Source organism: Cnephaeus nilssonii, assembly GCF_951640355.1.
Source record: "Cnephaeus nilssonii genome assembly, chromosome: 19".
Taxonomy (NCBI): Eukaryota; Metazoa; Chordata; class Mammalia; order Chiroptera; family Vespertilionidae; genus Cnephaeus; species Cnephaeus nilssonii.
The window spans coordinates 170842-184687 of NC_137090.1; the positions used below are offsets into that span (position 1 = coordinate 170842).

The 13846-nt window shown below is 52.4% G+C and overlaps 1 protein-coding gene across 3 annotated transcripts in view; it reads left to right on the forward strand.

The window, feature by feature from the left end:
• Window positions 1-13846, forward strand: part of B3GNTL1 (UDP-GlcNAc:betaGal beta-1,3-N-acetylglucosaminyltransferase like 1) — a 29166-nt gene that overhangs the window by 2660 nt on the left and 12660 nt on the right. For all 3 annotated transcript variants that reach the window (XM_079798163.1, XM_079798161.1, XM_079798162.1), the window contains 3 exons: window positions 943-1007; window positions 7243-7308; window positions 11313-11408. In XM_079798163.1, coding sequence (XP_079654289.1) covers window positions 943-1007; window positions 7243-7308; window positions 11313-11408 — 227 coding nt within the window. The remainder of the gene's footprint in view (window positions 1-942; window positions 1008-7242; window positions 7309-11312; window positions 11409-13846) is intronic.

The window sequence follows — 13846 nt, forward strand, 5'->3', positions numbered from 1 at the left end:
ATCCTGTAGTTTGTTGAAATCTGGGACCCTTCTGCTGACTGGCTTGGGTTGGCTAAGCTCTGGGATTAAAGCTAGAAATTAAGCTGCTACCCTGTGTGAAAACAGCACTGCCCTGGGTCAGCCTTTGATGACCAGAGTGAGGGTGCATGGCTGTTAATTGTCCCTACTTCTGTGTTGCAGCTGGTTGACTTTGGTGCTCCAGAGCAGCTAACAGGAGGGGCCTGCCCTCTCTCTCCACCTTGGAGAGGTGCTCTCCCGATAGCAGTAAACCTGGAAGTACCCTGGGTGTGGCCAGAAACACTTTGCTAGTGTCCCCTGGGCACCTACAACTTTCTCCAGGTTGTCTGGGTTTTGAGTACCAGAGGGATGTAGTGTGTTAACTTTGCACACATCTGTTTTGTTTTGTGTCACTTTTCTTGGCGGCACCAAATCTGTATCTGTCTAGTGAACACGACTCAGGTGTCAGCAACCTCTTCTCTAGGGAGAGTGGTCGTTGTGCCCCTTGAAGTCTCCTCAGCCCCTTCTTTTGGGACTCAATACCTCCTCCAATCTGCCCTGCCCTCAGCACCCAGACGGAGCTTGCTCAGCGTTAATTTCTGCACAGCAGTCCCTACTCAGAAGCCGTTCCGGCTGGCCCTTTCTCCTCAGCCCAACAGCAGTTCCTACAGACACTGGCGGAGCTTACCTGCCCTGGGCAGCCTGGAGCTCCCACACGGCCTCGGTGCTGGTGGCCATTCGTGGGTTAGCATCGTGCTTATTGAATCAGACGCTAAACATGGAGCCTGGTTTTCTCCCTTGCCCTCCTCCGAAGGCTAGCCTGATCCCCTCCTGGTAGCGCAGAGTGCTCCCAGTGTTCCTGTAGCACATGTTACACTTGGTTTTATGAACAAGAGTACCATCAGGATTGAATCACAAAAGAGCTTTCGTTTTCTTTTTAAACAGTCGGATATTCTAAAAACCAAGCAATAGCACAGAGCTCAGGGTCTTACCTGTGCTTTTTGGATTCGGTGAGTAACTCTTTGTTTTATTGCTAAAAGATATATATATATATGTTGGTTGAATAATTAAATAATCTAACATTTTAGTGTGGTTCTTGGCAATCACTTCTAATGTATTATAATCAGAACTTTTAAGGTAGATAGGTTTTTGCTGTTTAATTATCATAGCACTTAATGAGTTAAGTTTTTATAAATAGGATTACGTAAAAAAGCAAAATTGCATAGCAGAGCACCATATAAAGAAAAATGAAGATAAACTGGAAAGATGTGGACAAATATAATACTAAAAAGATTAATAGCCTTAAGAATAAATAGTTCATGTTAGTTGATGAGCAAATACAAAGAAATACTGGTGACGACAAATAGGAAAGGACTGGCGTAGGGACTTCACAAAAGTGGATGTGCAAATGACAGACTTTAAAAAAGGTTTAAATCATTTGCAATGAAACAAATTAGTGAGATGCTGAAAAACCAGCGAAAAGTTTTTTAACGTTGTAGGTACTTGGGACTTGGAAGGGGTGAACTGGTACTGTCGATGGCTTCATTTTGCATTGTGTCTCTAGAACTGCAAAATTTTTATGCCCTGGACCCCTACGTTTCTCCTGTAGGCGCCTCTGAAATTCCAAGAGAGATTTACGTACAAAGAGCTTCAGTGTTTGCTATTAGGGTGGGAAATGAGAAACAACAGTGCAGGCCAGTGGAGTAACAGTGAAGGTCCGTGTGAGGGAACTACTTATCTTTTATGAAAAATGTTTAATAACATGACAAGTGATTATGACTGGTGAAAAAAGAACACGTGATGGCATCTGTAGTGTACCCTCAGTGAGGGGTGTACACTCAGTGAGGGGTGTTCTCTGTAGTTACTTTGAAGCCCACTTGCGCTCCTTCCTCGAGCCTGGGGTACAGAGCTCCAGTCTTCCTCTGTGCATTCCCTGGGAGGGGGGTCGGGTGCTGTTTTCCTTCTCAAGCTCAGCACTGGCTCAGAGTTCCCACTTGTGCTGAATTAATCCACATAGGAAGCTTCTTTTTGTCTCATATTGACTCAGCTTTTCCTCTGATTACCAGGAACCTATAGACAAGGCTGTGGTACATGTGGAAGTTGGGGAAGATTGTGTGTGTGTGTGTGTGTGTGTGTGCGCGCGCAAAACGTAAACTTACCCATGAAACAGCCCCACCCTGAAAACAAGACCCCAGCAGGGGCTGCAGCTTCCTGCCCTGCTGCTCTGGTCTCTCATCTCCCTCTTCTTTCTTAGGCTGAAACTCTTCCGCTTTCCCTGTTCTCTTGTGGGGACCCTCAGCCACCCCTCTCGTTCCGTCATCTCCTTTCAGATTCTGCTCTGGGCTTATTTTCGTACTGATGGGCCATCCTACATTTTCATAAACAGTTTCCAACAAAGACAGCTTCACCTACCACATTGACAATTGTGCTTTTATAGTCTTTGGGTCATTTGGTTATTTTTTTTTTCTCGTTAAGCTTGCTCTTTCTGACATACTTTATAGTGACCATGTATTTCTCTCTAACGACAATATAAACTTCATTTGAGCTGGTGATTGGTGCTGGATCGGACCATCCCATCTTCGAGGGAATGCTCAAGTCACCCTCTCCCCAACAGGGTCTCTACTGTAACTTTCTTTTTTTCAATGAAGGGAAGGAAAAAAAGTCCTAACTGAGGTGACGTCCAGGTAGAGAAGTGTTGGAAAATATGGGGCCTAGATTAGAGTGGTGGGACTTTCAAATCCAGGAGTCACCTAAGTAAAGCAGGCAAATGGGTGTCAGCAGAGTCGCCACCACCCACAGACCGAGGAGGGCAGAGGAAGGTCCACAGCCACTGCCCGCTGTCAGGGTGGGGAGCCAGGTCCTTGAAAGATGGCCTTTAGCATTTAGGGCCAGAGAGAGAGAAAGAGCAGGTTGGACACTGGCCTGCTCAGTCCCAGGGGAAGGGGGCGGGCATCGGAGATAGCGGGGAGCTGTCACAGGACCGTCTGCGGAGACGGGGATGCTGCGGGGTGGGCGTCGGTTGGACAGTGGGAGATTGAGTTGCTCTCAGGGTTCATTTGAAGTAAGTCAATGAAGAATGAAATAAGTTTGGTTTTCTCAGGATCACTGTAAGGGTCCTATAGCTTCTGAACATGGCATCCTAGTATTGTTCCAATTTTCTAGTTTCTGTGGTGATTTCCTTCTTTTTAACTTGAGGTCTCAGGAGCACAGACTTGAGTCAGTCATGTTCTTGGTTCAGAACAGTCTCATCTGTCCTGGTGCCAGCTCCGTTTTATGTCTGTTTCTGTTGCATGATTGTGTTGCATGTTTATCTTGATAACATTATGAGGACCCATGGACCTGCCGCCCAGAATGAGAGCCCACTCAGTCCCCCGACCATATCAGCGCCTGCCTCCCTCTCCTGTGACCCCCCCCTCCCCCCGCAGCCACATGCCGTGTCTCCCCTGCTGAGCCTCTTGGTCTCTCTACAAATCTGAAGAACTTAATTTTAAAAATATTTAGTTGTTTTTAACTTTATAAAAAGAGAATCGGGCTGTATATAATATTTTGGAAATTTAAAACTTCTTTTGTTAAGATTCATCTATTTTGTTGCATGTCATAGTTATTCAGTTTTTAAAAACTGAGGTGAAATTTATATACGATGATACACAAGATTTTAATGGGAAAATTGTACAAAATGGCAATTTGATGAGTTTTGACAACTGTATTCACTACATAAGTAAGACACCCCCAGTCAAGATCGAGACCATCCCATCACTCCACATTTCGGGAGCTGCCTGTTCTCGAGTTCATAGGATGGAACCGTGTAGTATGTGCTGTTGTTTTTAGCTCTTTACTCAGCATAGTGGTCACCCGTGATATTTGTGTGTTGGTGGTTCATTCTTGGTTGGTATTATCCTTTGTATGAAAGACCACAACTTATTTCTACTCTCCTGCTGTCCAACCAGCCCATCTCCTCACCTGCGCCGCTGCTGTCGGTTCAGCCACTTGAGCAGACGTGCCGTGACGTGTGTCTCATTGCAGTTTTAATTACATTCCCCTGGTAGATTGTGGTGTTGGGCACCTTTTCATGGTTTATTGGCCATTCTTTTGTGAAATGCCTATTCAGATATTTTGCCTAATTTTTTAAATTGGCTTCCCTTCCTGTTAGTTAGGAAAGTTTGTTCTGTGTTTGGGATCCTGGTTCTTTGTCAGGTGCATGTACTGTGAGTATTTGCTCCCAGGATGTGGCTTGACTTTTCATAGTTTAGTTAGTGGTGCCTTTTGATGAGCAGTTTTACATTTTGATGAAGTCAAATTTAATAATTTTTTTCTTTTAGAGTTAATTTATTTCCTAAGAAATCTCTGCTTGCCCCAAAGGAGAAGTTATTCTCTTATGTTTTCTGCCAGTAGCTTATAGCCTTTAGGTGTTATTTAATTCATTATCCACGTCCCCCTGATTTCTGTGGGTGGTGTGGGGTCGGAAGCGGCTGTTTGTTGTGGTGCTCGGTGGCAGCACCGCTGGCTGAGGAGACTTTTCTCGCGTGAACCGCCCGATGCCTGTGTTGAAAGTCCATTGGCCGTGGCAGTGTGGGTTTATGTCCAGGCTTCCCTTCTGTTCTGTTTGTCTGTTGTGGGCAATTCATTCCCTCTGCCTGCTGTACAACATCCCACTGAGCACACGCCATCATGTACTCACCCCTTCTCCTGTCGATGGCGGTCAGGCTATTTCTACGCCTTTGCTCTTGTGAAAAATGCGCTGTGAATGTGCCTGTATCACCTTCATTGTCCATGTGGGAGATGTCCTCTTGGGGTCACACCCAGATGTGGATCCCAGGCCGTGGGGACTCTACTGCAGGGGCCATGGTGGTGGCCTGGGGGCAGGGCCTCTCCAGCACTGGGACTGCAGGTTCTGCAGTGCTGGCGGGTGAATGGAGTGAGCGGCCTCACTGTGTCCTGGTTTCAGACGGCACCGAGCACTGTCTATGTTGACAGCCTTGCCCGTTTCCTTTTCTCGTAACGTGTTTGCATCTTCTCCCCACTTTTCCTTTTCAAACTTAGAGAAAGGTTGCAAAGACAGGGCAAAGAACTCCGCGGGGCTAGCATTGTGTCCGCCTCCCAGCACCTGTGCCTCCTGCGCAGAAGGACATCGGGCCACGTGCGTGCTTCGTTCCGTGTGCGCCGACATGTCTGTCTCAGCTTCTTCGGAGCCGTTGTAAGTGGACACTGTTTCATTTGTGCCCACATGTGACTGTGCTTACATGGAGATGTGGCTCTCTGTGTGCTGGTCTCCCATCCTGTGGTCCTGCAGCGCTCCCCACCAGTGAGGGTTCTCCAGGTGCCCCACTGCCACCTGCCCTGGGCACAGCTGGCTTCTTCCTTCCTGACCTCTCTCGCCTGCGGGCGCGGCGCTAACAGGCGCACACATCCTTGCCTCCCGCTGTCTCAGCGGAAAGCGTCCACTCTCCCTCAGCGCTGCGCTGGCTGCAGGCTCCGCCTCGCTGTGTTCCTGACCTGCTCAGAGCTTTCACCGTGAACATGTGTTGGGTTTTTTGTCAGATACTTCTTCTGTATCCATTGGGATTTGCTGGTTTTTAAGTTACGTTTGTTACTGAAGATTTATAAGATTTTTTTCTGTATTCCTGGAATTGGGTGAGCTCTTTTGAAGTGCAGACTCAAGGTTTTCTCAAATGAGATAAGTTTTTCTATATTAGTTCTTCATTTCTTCCCTGTTTATCTTGTTTTTTTGCTCTTGGGGTTCTCGTGTGTGAGTGTTAGGTCCTGCATCTGCTCCTTTCCCACCGTTGTCTCTTTCTTTGTAATTTTGCCTGTCATGTCACAGTCCGACCTTCCAGTTTATGTATTCACTGGGAGCTGTGGCTCCCTCATGATGATATTGCTGCTGCTTTTAGGGCGAGACTCTGCTGTCAGCTCGGGCAGCGTGGAGACCCCCTTCCCGTTTTCTCCTCCAGCAGCTCTGGGCTGCCACCTCACTCTGCTTCACGGGTCCCCTTGGGTGCTCATGGGTGAGTGCAGGCCACGCTCACCTGGCAGAGGTGTGGGAAGAGGAGGTGGCCTCGGCTCCAGGTGGCCCAGGTCCCCGCCTCGGTACATAGAGCCTTCCCGCTGGCTCCCGCCCCCTCGGTCCTCCTACAACTACAGCGTGGTCTGTGGATCACCAGTTGAGGACCTGTTTAGAGCTCCATGTACGTGGGACGGCTCACATGTGCTCTTGTGGTTGGCGGCTTTTGCTGTGTCATACTTCAGTCCTGCTGCTGAGAACGTCGCCAGGGTCTGGACAGGCTGTTTATCCATTTACCAGGGGTGAACGTTCAGTAGTTTCCACTTCCTGGCTGTGATGGACAAGGGGCGGGACCACCTGTAGGGGAGTTTGTGTGGGCAGATGCTTTCCGCTCTGAGGTGTGTGGGCGGATGGAATTGCTGGTGGCACAGTAACTCTGTAGCACTTTGAGGAACAGCCAGAATGTTTTCCAAAGTGGCTGCACCTTCTTACATTCTCACCAGCAATATATGAGAGTTATTTGATTTTTTGATACTGTTATAAGTGTCATCATTTTAAAAACTTTGTAGCTATAAAAAAATTAATTGAACTTAATCTTGTCTCCAGAAACCTTGCTAAATTCACTTTTAATTCTAATATTTCTCTGTAGATTTCTTGAATTGCTTATGTACACAATCTTCCTCTTTCTAACCCTGTGTCTTGTATTTCTTTTTCTTGACTTAAGTCTCAGTAATTTGTTAAAGTCGTGAGCATGGCCATTCTTGTCTCCTTCCCCGTCTCAAGATGGAGAGCTGGAACTTCTCCCTATTGAGTATGTTTGCTGTACGTTTTCTCATACACACTCTTTATAAAACTAAGTTCCCTTCTGAAAGCTGGAGGAGCACGGGATGCCCTGAGACAGAAGAGGGTACTAGGCCAGGGTGGAAGAGCTTGACACTGTGTTTTAACTGCTCACTCCCCTACCCCACCGTGAGCCTGTCCCTCAGCACAGTGTCCCTCTGCAGTCATCCCTCCCCGGCTGCCCACCACGGCCAGGTCACCCATGCAGCCAGGTCGCCTGTGCGGCCAGCTCGCCCGTTGCCTGTGCAGCGTGCGAGAGTTGCAGGCTGTGGCTGGGTCAGTGCCGGTCCACTGGGCAGGGTCTGAACTGCCTGTCTAGTCTGTTGCCCACTTTGCTGTGGGCTGCCTGCCTCTTCCTTTCGTGTCTGTGGCTTCCCGTGAGTTAACGTGGGTTCCTCCCGCAGGACGATGTGATGATGCCGCAGAGGGTGAGGCTGCAGCTCGAAGCCGCCGTCGGGCACCCAACAAGCGTGAGTGCTGACCTCTGGTTCTGTGTTTTCACTGCCTCTGATGAGATTGTCATCACAGCTTTTTTCTTTTATTTGTTTATTTTTCTTGTTAAGGAGAGACCTGCTTATTCCTGATAACACTTCATTTGGCTAAAATCACAAGAAGTTCACACACAAACACCTAACGTGCACATTCTCACAGGCAGTGTTTATAATGCCCCTGGTGTTGTCTTGGGGGGAAATGGGAAGATAGTGACAGTAATTGTTAAAACAAGGGCACAATTTGAAAAATAATTCATGTGGCCTGCGTATATTTTATCTGGCACATTCAGAGGTGTATGTGAAGGGGTCATGTTGCCTGTAGGAGTGAGGCCCCACCGTACACAGGTGCAGGCTCTTGCCTGGGTGGCTCTCCTGAGACACATGCAGGATCACGGCCTTGAGCAAAACCCCTAGAGTCGGGTCAGCTGTGCTCACTGAGCATCACAGCCTTTCAGCTCAGAGTCCTCCTGGTGGAAGGCCGGGTTACAGTGGGACTGCCCTCCCAGGGCGTCTGTGAGGCGTCTGCAGACCCTGCTGGTGTTTCCTGTGAAGGAGGACATGCCTCCTCTTTGGGTGGCACTTGCTGCCTTCTGGTGGGTACAGAGGGTCTCTGGATTTTTGTTCTGTTTTTTGGAATCAGCATCTTTGAAGCTGTGCCCCTTGGGCATGAACGCACAGGCTGAGAGCTTCCTGTGTCACCACAATGCTTGGCAGTCCCTCTCCCACCGGTAACTCAGTCGTGTTCTCTTCAAAGCAGCTTCCCTGTTGGCCCCAGAGCCAGGCCTCTCTAGGACCATCTTCCTGGCACTCGCGGGGGCCCCTTCTCAGCGGCGTGTGGGCTCGTCTCCCTATAGGAGCCCTGTGTGGGGGGAGGTGGCCGAGGCCCCGTCTAGTCCTCAGACACTCCCTCTCGTGCTCCTCGCTGAGTGTGCTGGTCCTCCCACTGTGGAAGGCATCCGACCCCGGTGCTGACATGCACGCCCGCCCTCCCGCCCCTCTCCATCCTCCCCCCCCCCACCCCCACCCCCGCCCCAGCCTGGAAAGAACAGGTCCAGAGCGCGAGGGTGCCCACTGCCCTGGCCCCACGTGCTGCTCTGCCTCGGGCTCTGTGGGGACGCAAGCGTGTTTCTTCACAGCTTAGCCCCTTCCGCCTGGAGGCCTGGACTCCTCCTGCAGGACGCAGCCCCATGCAGTCACTCTGTATCCCCTGTGGTGCCCCTGCCCCACGCTGTGCCTGCGCGTGTGCACCTACACTGCCTGGGCCCACCTGTTGGACGGGGGTTTACAGGGCGCAGGGATCCTGTCTCCATTTGTTTGGTGTCTCAAATAAAACGCTTGTATCTAGTCAATGCTTGGATGTTAGTTGTGTGCCCCAGCTTGGGGGTCAGGCGTCCCCATGGCAGCATCCAGCCCATCCGGTGCCCAGCGTGGTGCCGTTGCTGCAGGGGTTGTCGGTGCCTGGAATCTCATGTGGCCACAGCTGCCTCTTGCGTGGGACACCTACCTGATGGAGTCGGCAGCATGCCACCTGAGACGACCTTCCTCGCCCACCCAGAGTCCGCCACCTGGACTCCAGTCACGTCTGCCACACCCTTCCCAGCAGCACCCAGACAGGGTGTGAAGAACTGTCGGCAGCAGCCTCCTGAGTGCACACAAGCCCAACTGGGACAGCGCGGAGGCTGCAGTGGAGCCAGTGCGCGAGGGTAGATGACCGAGCTGGGAGGATGTCTCCAGGGTGTGGAAGCCGAGGGGGCAGGGGGACCCTTCGCAGGAGCTGCAGGCGCCTGGTGGGGCTCTGTGACCCCTACCAGATCCTGAGAAGGTCGCAAGCCGAGGAGTCTGAGAGCTCAGTGCGCAGGGCGGGGTGCGTGCACGGGGCAGAGGTGGGCTCAGCCTCCACGGAGGCTTTGTGGATGTCCACAGTCACTGAAGATTGAATGTCTCACCACTTCCTGGTTGGGAAAGAAGTCAGAAAACATCTTGGACACAGCGTTGGGACAGTCACTGCTTCTCCTAGGAGCCACGTGGGAACGTCGTCCAGCTCTGGACAGTGGGTTGGACCTGCAACCTTCAGGCCCTGGTCATCAGGCATCATTGGATTCCTCCGTGGGGTCAGTAGACTGACCTCCAGCAATTTGGCGAGATTTCCCAGTGACGTGAAAGGAGAGATTAGATGCACAAGCAAGACGCTGTGGTCTCGCTCCTTTGCTGGGAAGAGGAAGAGGAGTGGGAAGAAGTTCTGGATGGACTTCTGCTCACAGGTTGGCTACAGGGCAGTGCAGAGGCAGGTTTGCAGACGTTTCTCTCTGGTCTGACAGGTGTGACGGAATTACAGGTGGCACGGCTCCAGTGGAGCAGCCCAGCTTTTCCAGAGTTTAAATTGCACTGACAGCCAAGCTCACTGCTTCTGCCCGTCCATGCTAACCGTGTGACCCTGCGACGGTCACAGGCACGGCCCCGCCCCGCGAGGAGGATGCTGTGTTTGAGCAGTTGGGTGAGCCGTCCTCATGGGGAATGCCGTGTCTTCCTTCCGAGTGACTGCCACACAGCAGTTCCTAGCATTGCAACGTGGCCCACGTGGAAGCTGCTCCAGCCCCTGGCACCAGTGTGGGTGCTCTCGAGAGCGAGCTGCTTTCAGATACATTGCTGTCCACCTTTTTCATTTTCATACTGAAAACAATCAAACATGATCAGCTCCTTAATGAGATTATTTTGCGCAGTCCTGCAGGCAAGACTGATGGACCACGATGTCTGAGGATACACAAGGAATTTAGAAAAAGGCAGACTGCGTCTGTTTCTCATGCTCTTAAACTACCTTGGTCTGCTTTTTTACAAAGTTCAAGGCTAAGCTTTTCGTGCTCACCATCTCTACTCAAGTTCACACTCAGGAGGAACTCTGCCTCCTCCTGTGAATGCTCCCGGCCGGCGGCTGGTGCCTCTCTGTGGGGCCAGCGTCTGCCTTGCAGGTTTTCAGTGGAGACAGGGTTGTCCTCACCGTCTGGCTGCATCAGAACAAAGCAGCTTTAGAGAGCTCGTTACTGTGGGGTTGGATTTTTTTTTTTTTAATCATGACCTACAAAATCTTAATTTGCAGTTGCTGATTGGTGGTTTTGTCAACTATATCATATATTTAGTTGGGAAAGAATGAAATGAATGCTAAGTGTATGCTTGCCCTTGGCCACTGTTTTCTGAAAGCAGGTTACAAGAAAACCACTTCATTGTGAAGGCAAGGCCCTGTGGCGGCTTCCACAGATGGTGCTGCTGCACAGTCTGCAGGACTTGTGGGCATCACTAGGCAGCCCCACTGTGGCACTTGTCCAGCACGTACTGGACCTTCCCGAGCAGAGATCAGCTGTGGGGCCGGAGCTGGGGTGCAGGGGTACCTTGCCAAGGAAGGCAGCATCCTGGAGCATTTCCAGCCCGTGGTGACGGCTTTTGGGACAGATGGACCCTTGGTGGGACGTTTCTGAGGTCAGCGAGTTCCCAGGGAGCTCAGTACGAGCAACAAGCTTGTGAACATCCTGCTACCCCCCTCACATGCTCAGGTGCACCAATAAAACTTTATGTACAAACCAGGCAGCAGGACAACCTGCCAACCGGATTTCCCCTGCCTCGAGGGGATGCTGGGCACCTCTGCTTCGCCATGTGGAGCAGAAGCAAGGACAGCGCCACCACCGGCTGCAGATGAGCCAGCGCATGCCTTGTAGTGAGCACACGGCCTCTGCCCTGGCGCATCGAAGTCTCGCAGAGGGTGACATCCTTGGTGTGCGGCCCCTGTGTGCCGTCACCTGAGAGGACACAGGCCGCCTCGCGTGCACAGGGCTGTGGGCGGAGCAGCAGGGTCTGTCCCCAGAACCCGCGTCCCTCCTCCCTTGTTCCCAGCTCTCCCTAAGCCAGCCCAGAGGTGCCAGCTGGTGCCAGGTGAGAGGTAGACACAGGTGTGTGCACCCAGGAATTCACAGAGACTCTCTTCCGCTTCACAGATCATAGGCTGCCAAGTGAGGAGAGAGCCCCCTGACTCCACGGAGCGGTACACGCGCTGGATCAACCAGCTGGCGCCTGAGCAGCTACTCACTCAGGTACTTGTTGCCCAGGCTGGGAGCTGGCCACACACCCTGGAGAGCACGCCGCTTATGCTGGGAGCCGGGGCTCGGTTCATCATTTAGCCCCTGTTTGCCCACCCCCAGGGTGTGCCAGCGCTCACTGGGGAAGGGGGAGCATTTCAGAGGAGCCAGAGGGCAGGAGCCTGGGAGTGGGGCAGAGCAGCCCAGAGGGGGACTGGATGGAGCGCAGGGGTGTGGCTGGGCAGGGCCAAGCTTTAGGCAGGTGGAGGGTGGTGTCAGATGTACACACTGCAGGGGCTGGGGCTGGAAGCTGAGGTTCAGCATCTGGGTGGGGCTGCCCTGCAGGGGGTCAGAGCTGGCTCTGAGCTGCAAAGAGGCCTGGGTTGAAATCAAACTGGAAACCACCTGTGAGGGGTGTGGGGCCGCCGGGGTCGGCTGGTGGGAGGGGGACAGCCACCCCACCCCCAGGACGTGGCTCCAGAAGCCTGAAAAGGTACCCCTGCCCGTGTGGTGGGGCCGATGCTAGCATGTAGCTCACACAGTGATTCCCGTGACTCTGCCATGTAAAACATGCTTTTTTTCTAGACTGAATTTTGCAACTTGGTGAAAGGGATGACTTGTATGGTAATTTGCTCCTTAGATTAGAGCTCCTCCCCGAGTCACGGTGATGCAGAGCGTGCCCTGGTGACAGCACCAGAGCCCTGGCCCTTTCTCTGCCGGGAGGGGCTGCGAGCGCACGACTCCAGGACGGGCCCATCGTGCTCGCACCCTCAGGACATGCACGCACGGGTTCCTGTTCTGTTTTTCTGAACAAAGGAGCACAGGAGACCTGGCAAGAGCTGCCAGGTCCGTGGTCGTCGGGCACTCGGTGCTGCCGGAGCGGGCGGGCTGGCAGGTCACCCAGGGATGAAGCTGCCGAGTCGGACTTCTGACCTGTTTGATTTTCTGGTAGAACGAGACTCAGGCAAAAACTGTAACTAAGCACAGAGGGTGTAATGTAAACGCAGCAGGCACCTTCTCAGCCAGAAATACAAGGTCTGGGCTGAGGGCTAACAGGAAGCCTTCCCTATCCAGCATCATAGAAACAAGGACGGATAGTGCTTGTCATGGTGCTTTCTTTAGCAGGTTGGGGGAGCTTCAAGTCTGAAGTGTCTCAAGATAAATTGAAGACAGTATTTCTTAATGAAGTAATTTCTCAACCGTTAGTTACAGAAAACCAGGATTTCATCAGGCGGACGCCACCAAGTGGGCCCTTCCGTGTTCACGTCTACACCATCCCCTCTGCGCTTCTCCCAGCATCTTTCCTCTTCTTGTGAGAACACCTTGGGTTAGGGCCCTACCTTACAGTCACCTCCTAGGTATAGTCCCCTTGGGGGTTAGGGCTGCCACGTGGGCTCCAGGCCACAGCATAGACACCCTCCTCGTGCTCCTCGACCTGGCGGCACGTCCCTGCAGGTGGCAGGGCAGCTCCGCCACGAAGGCTCCCAGCCCACGTGGACCAGGCTGGGCTCAGACTCCGCCTGGGGCTATCCTAGGGCTCTGGGCACGGTGTTTCACCTCATCAGGACTGGTCACCCGGTCCCAGACTGCCTGACGAACGTGCTGGCCATGGTGATCAGCTGCCGAGGAGGACCCAGGAGAGAAGGAGAGTTTGAGAGGATGCTCTTGAGTGGGCATGGTGCCAACAGGGTGGAGGCGAGAGGCCAGCTCACCTTGGGGGTCAGCAGAGGTGATGGTGGGGAGACAGGCGGGCTGGCCCTGGAAGGTCTCTCCAACGTCCTGGCCCTGAGGTCGAGGGCTGAGGCCACACTGCAGGTCCGTCAGCAGGGGGCCTGCTGAGAGGGCACTGGTGTCTCTGTCCCGTTGGGCGTTTCCAATCAGAATGGAGCGGGTGCCGTGGGCCGGGTTGCCGCCCTCGAGGCCCCAGGCCTTCCATCAGCTGGGTGACCTCTGTGGCCCTGTTTTACTTCCGTAAAATGCACGGGTTTAAGCACAACACCCAGAGCCTCGGGCCGACTGCTCTATGGCACCTTGCAGCGTGCATGGGTGACATCCCGCAGTCGGTCCCACAGTTCTGGCAGTGTCCATAGCACGATGGCTGGAACCCGCTGTTTCGTGTAAAACCAGGACATTTCACTCTTCTTTGATCTCCATTTGTCTTTTCCTAAAAAGTGTGTCCTTGAAGCTCAATGGTTTTTACCTGTTTCTAACCAATCGGCATTTATGAGATTTAAAATCTGATGTGCTCTGACATGGTGCAGCTGTGCCGTTGTCTTTGCTCTCTCTGTTAATGGGAGCGTCATAGGCGGTGTGTGTGGAGCAGGTCCCTATGAACTAGCGACGTTTCACCTGGTGCAATAGAGTGCTTACCAGCTTCCCCAAACGCTACTGAGAAAGGAAACTTACTCTTAATGGCCGTGCCTTCATTAAATCCAGAAGCCATAGGTTTTGGA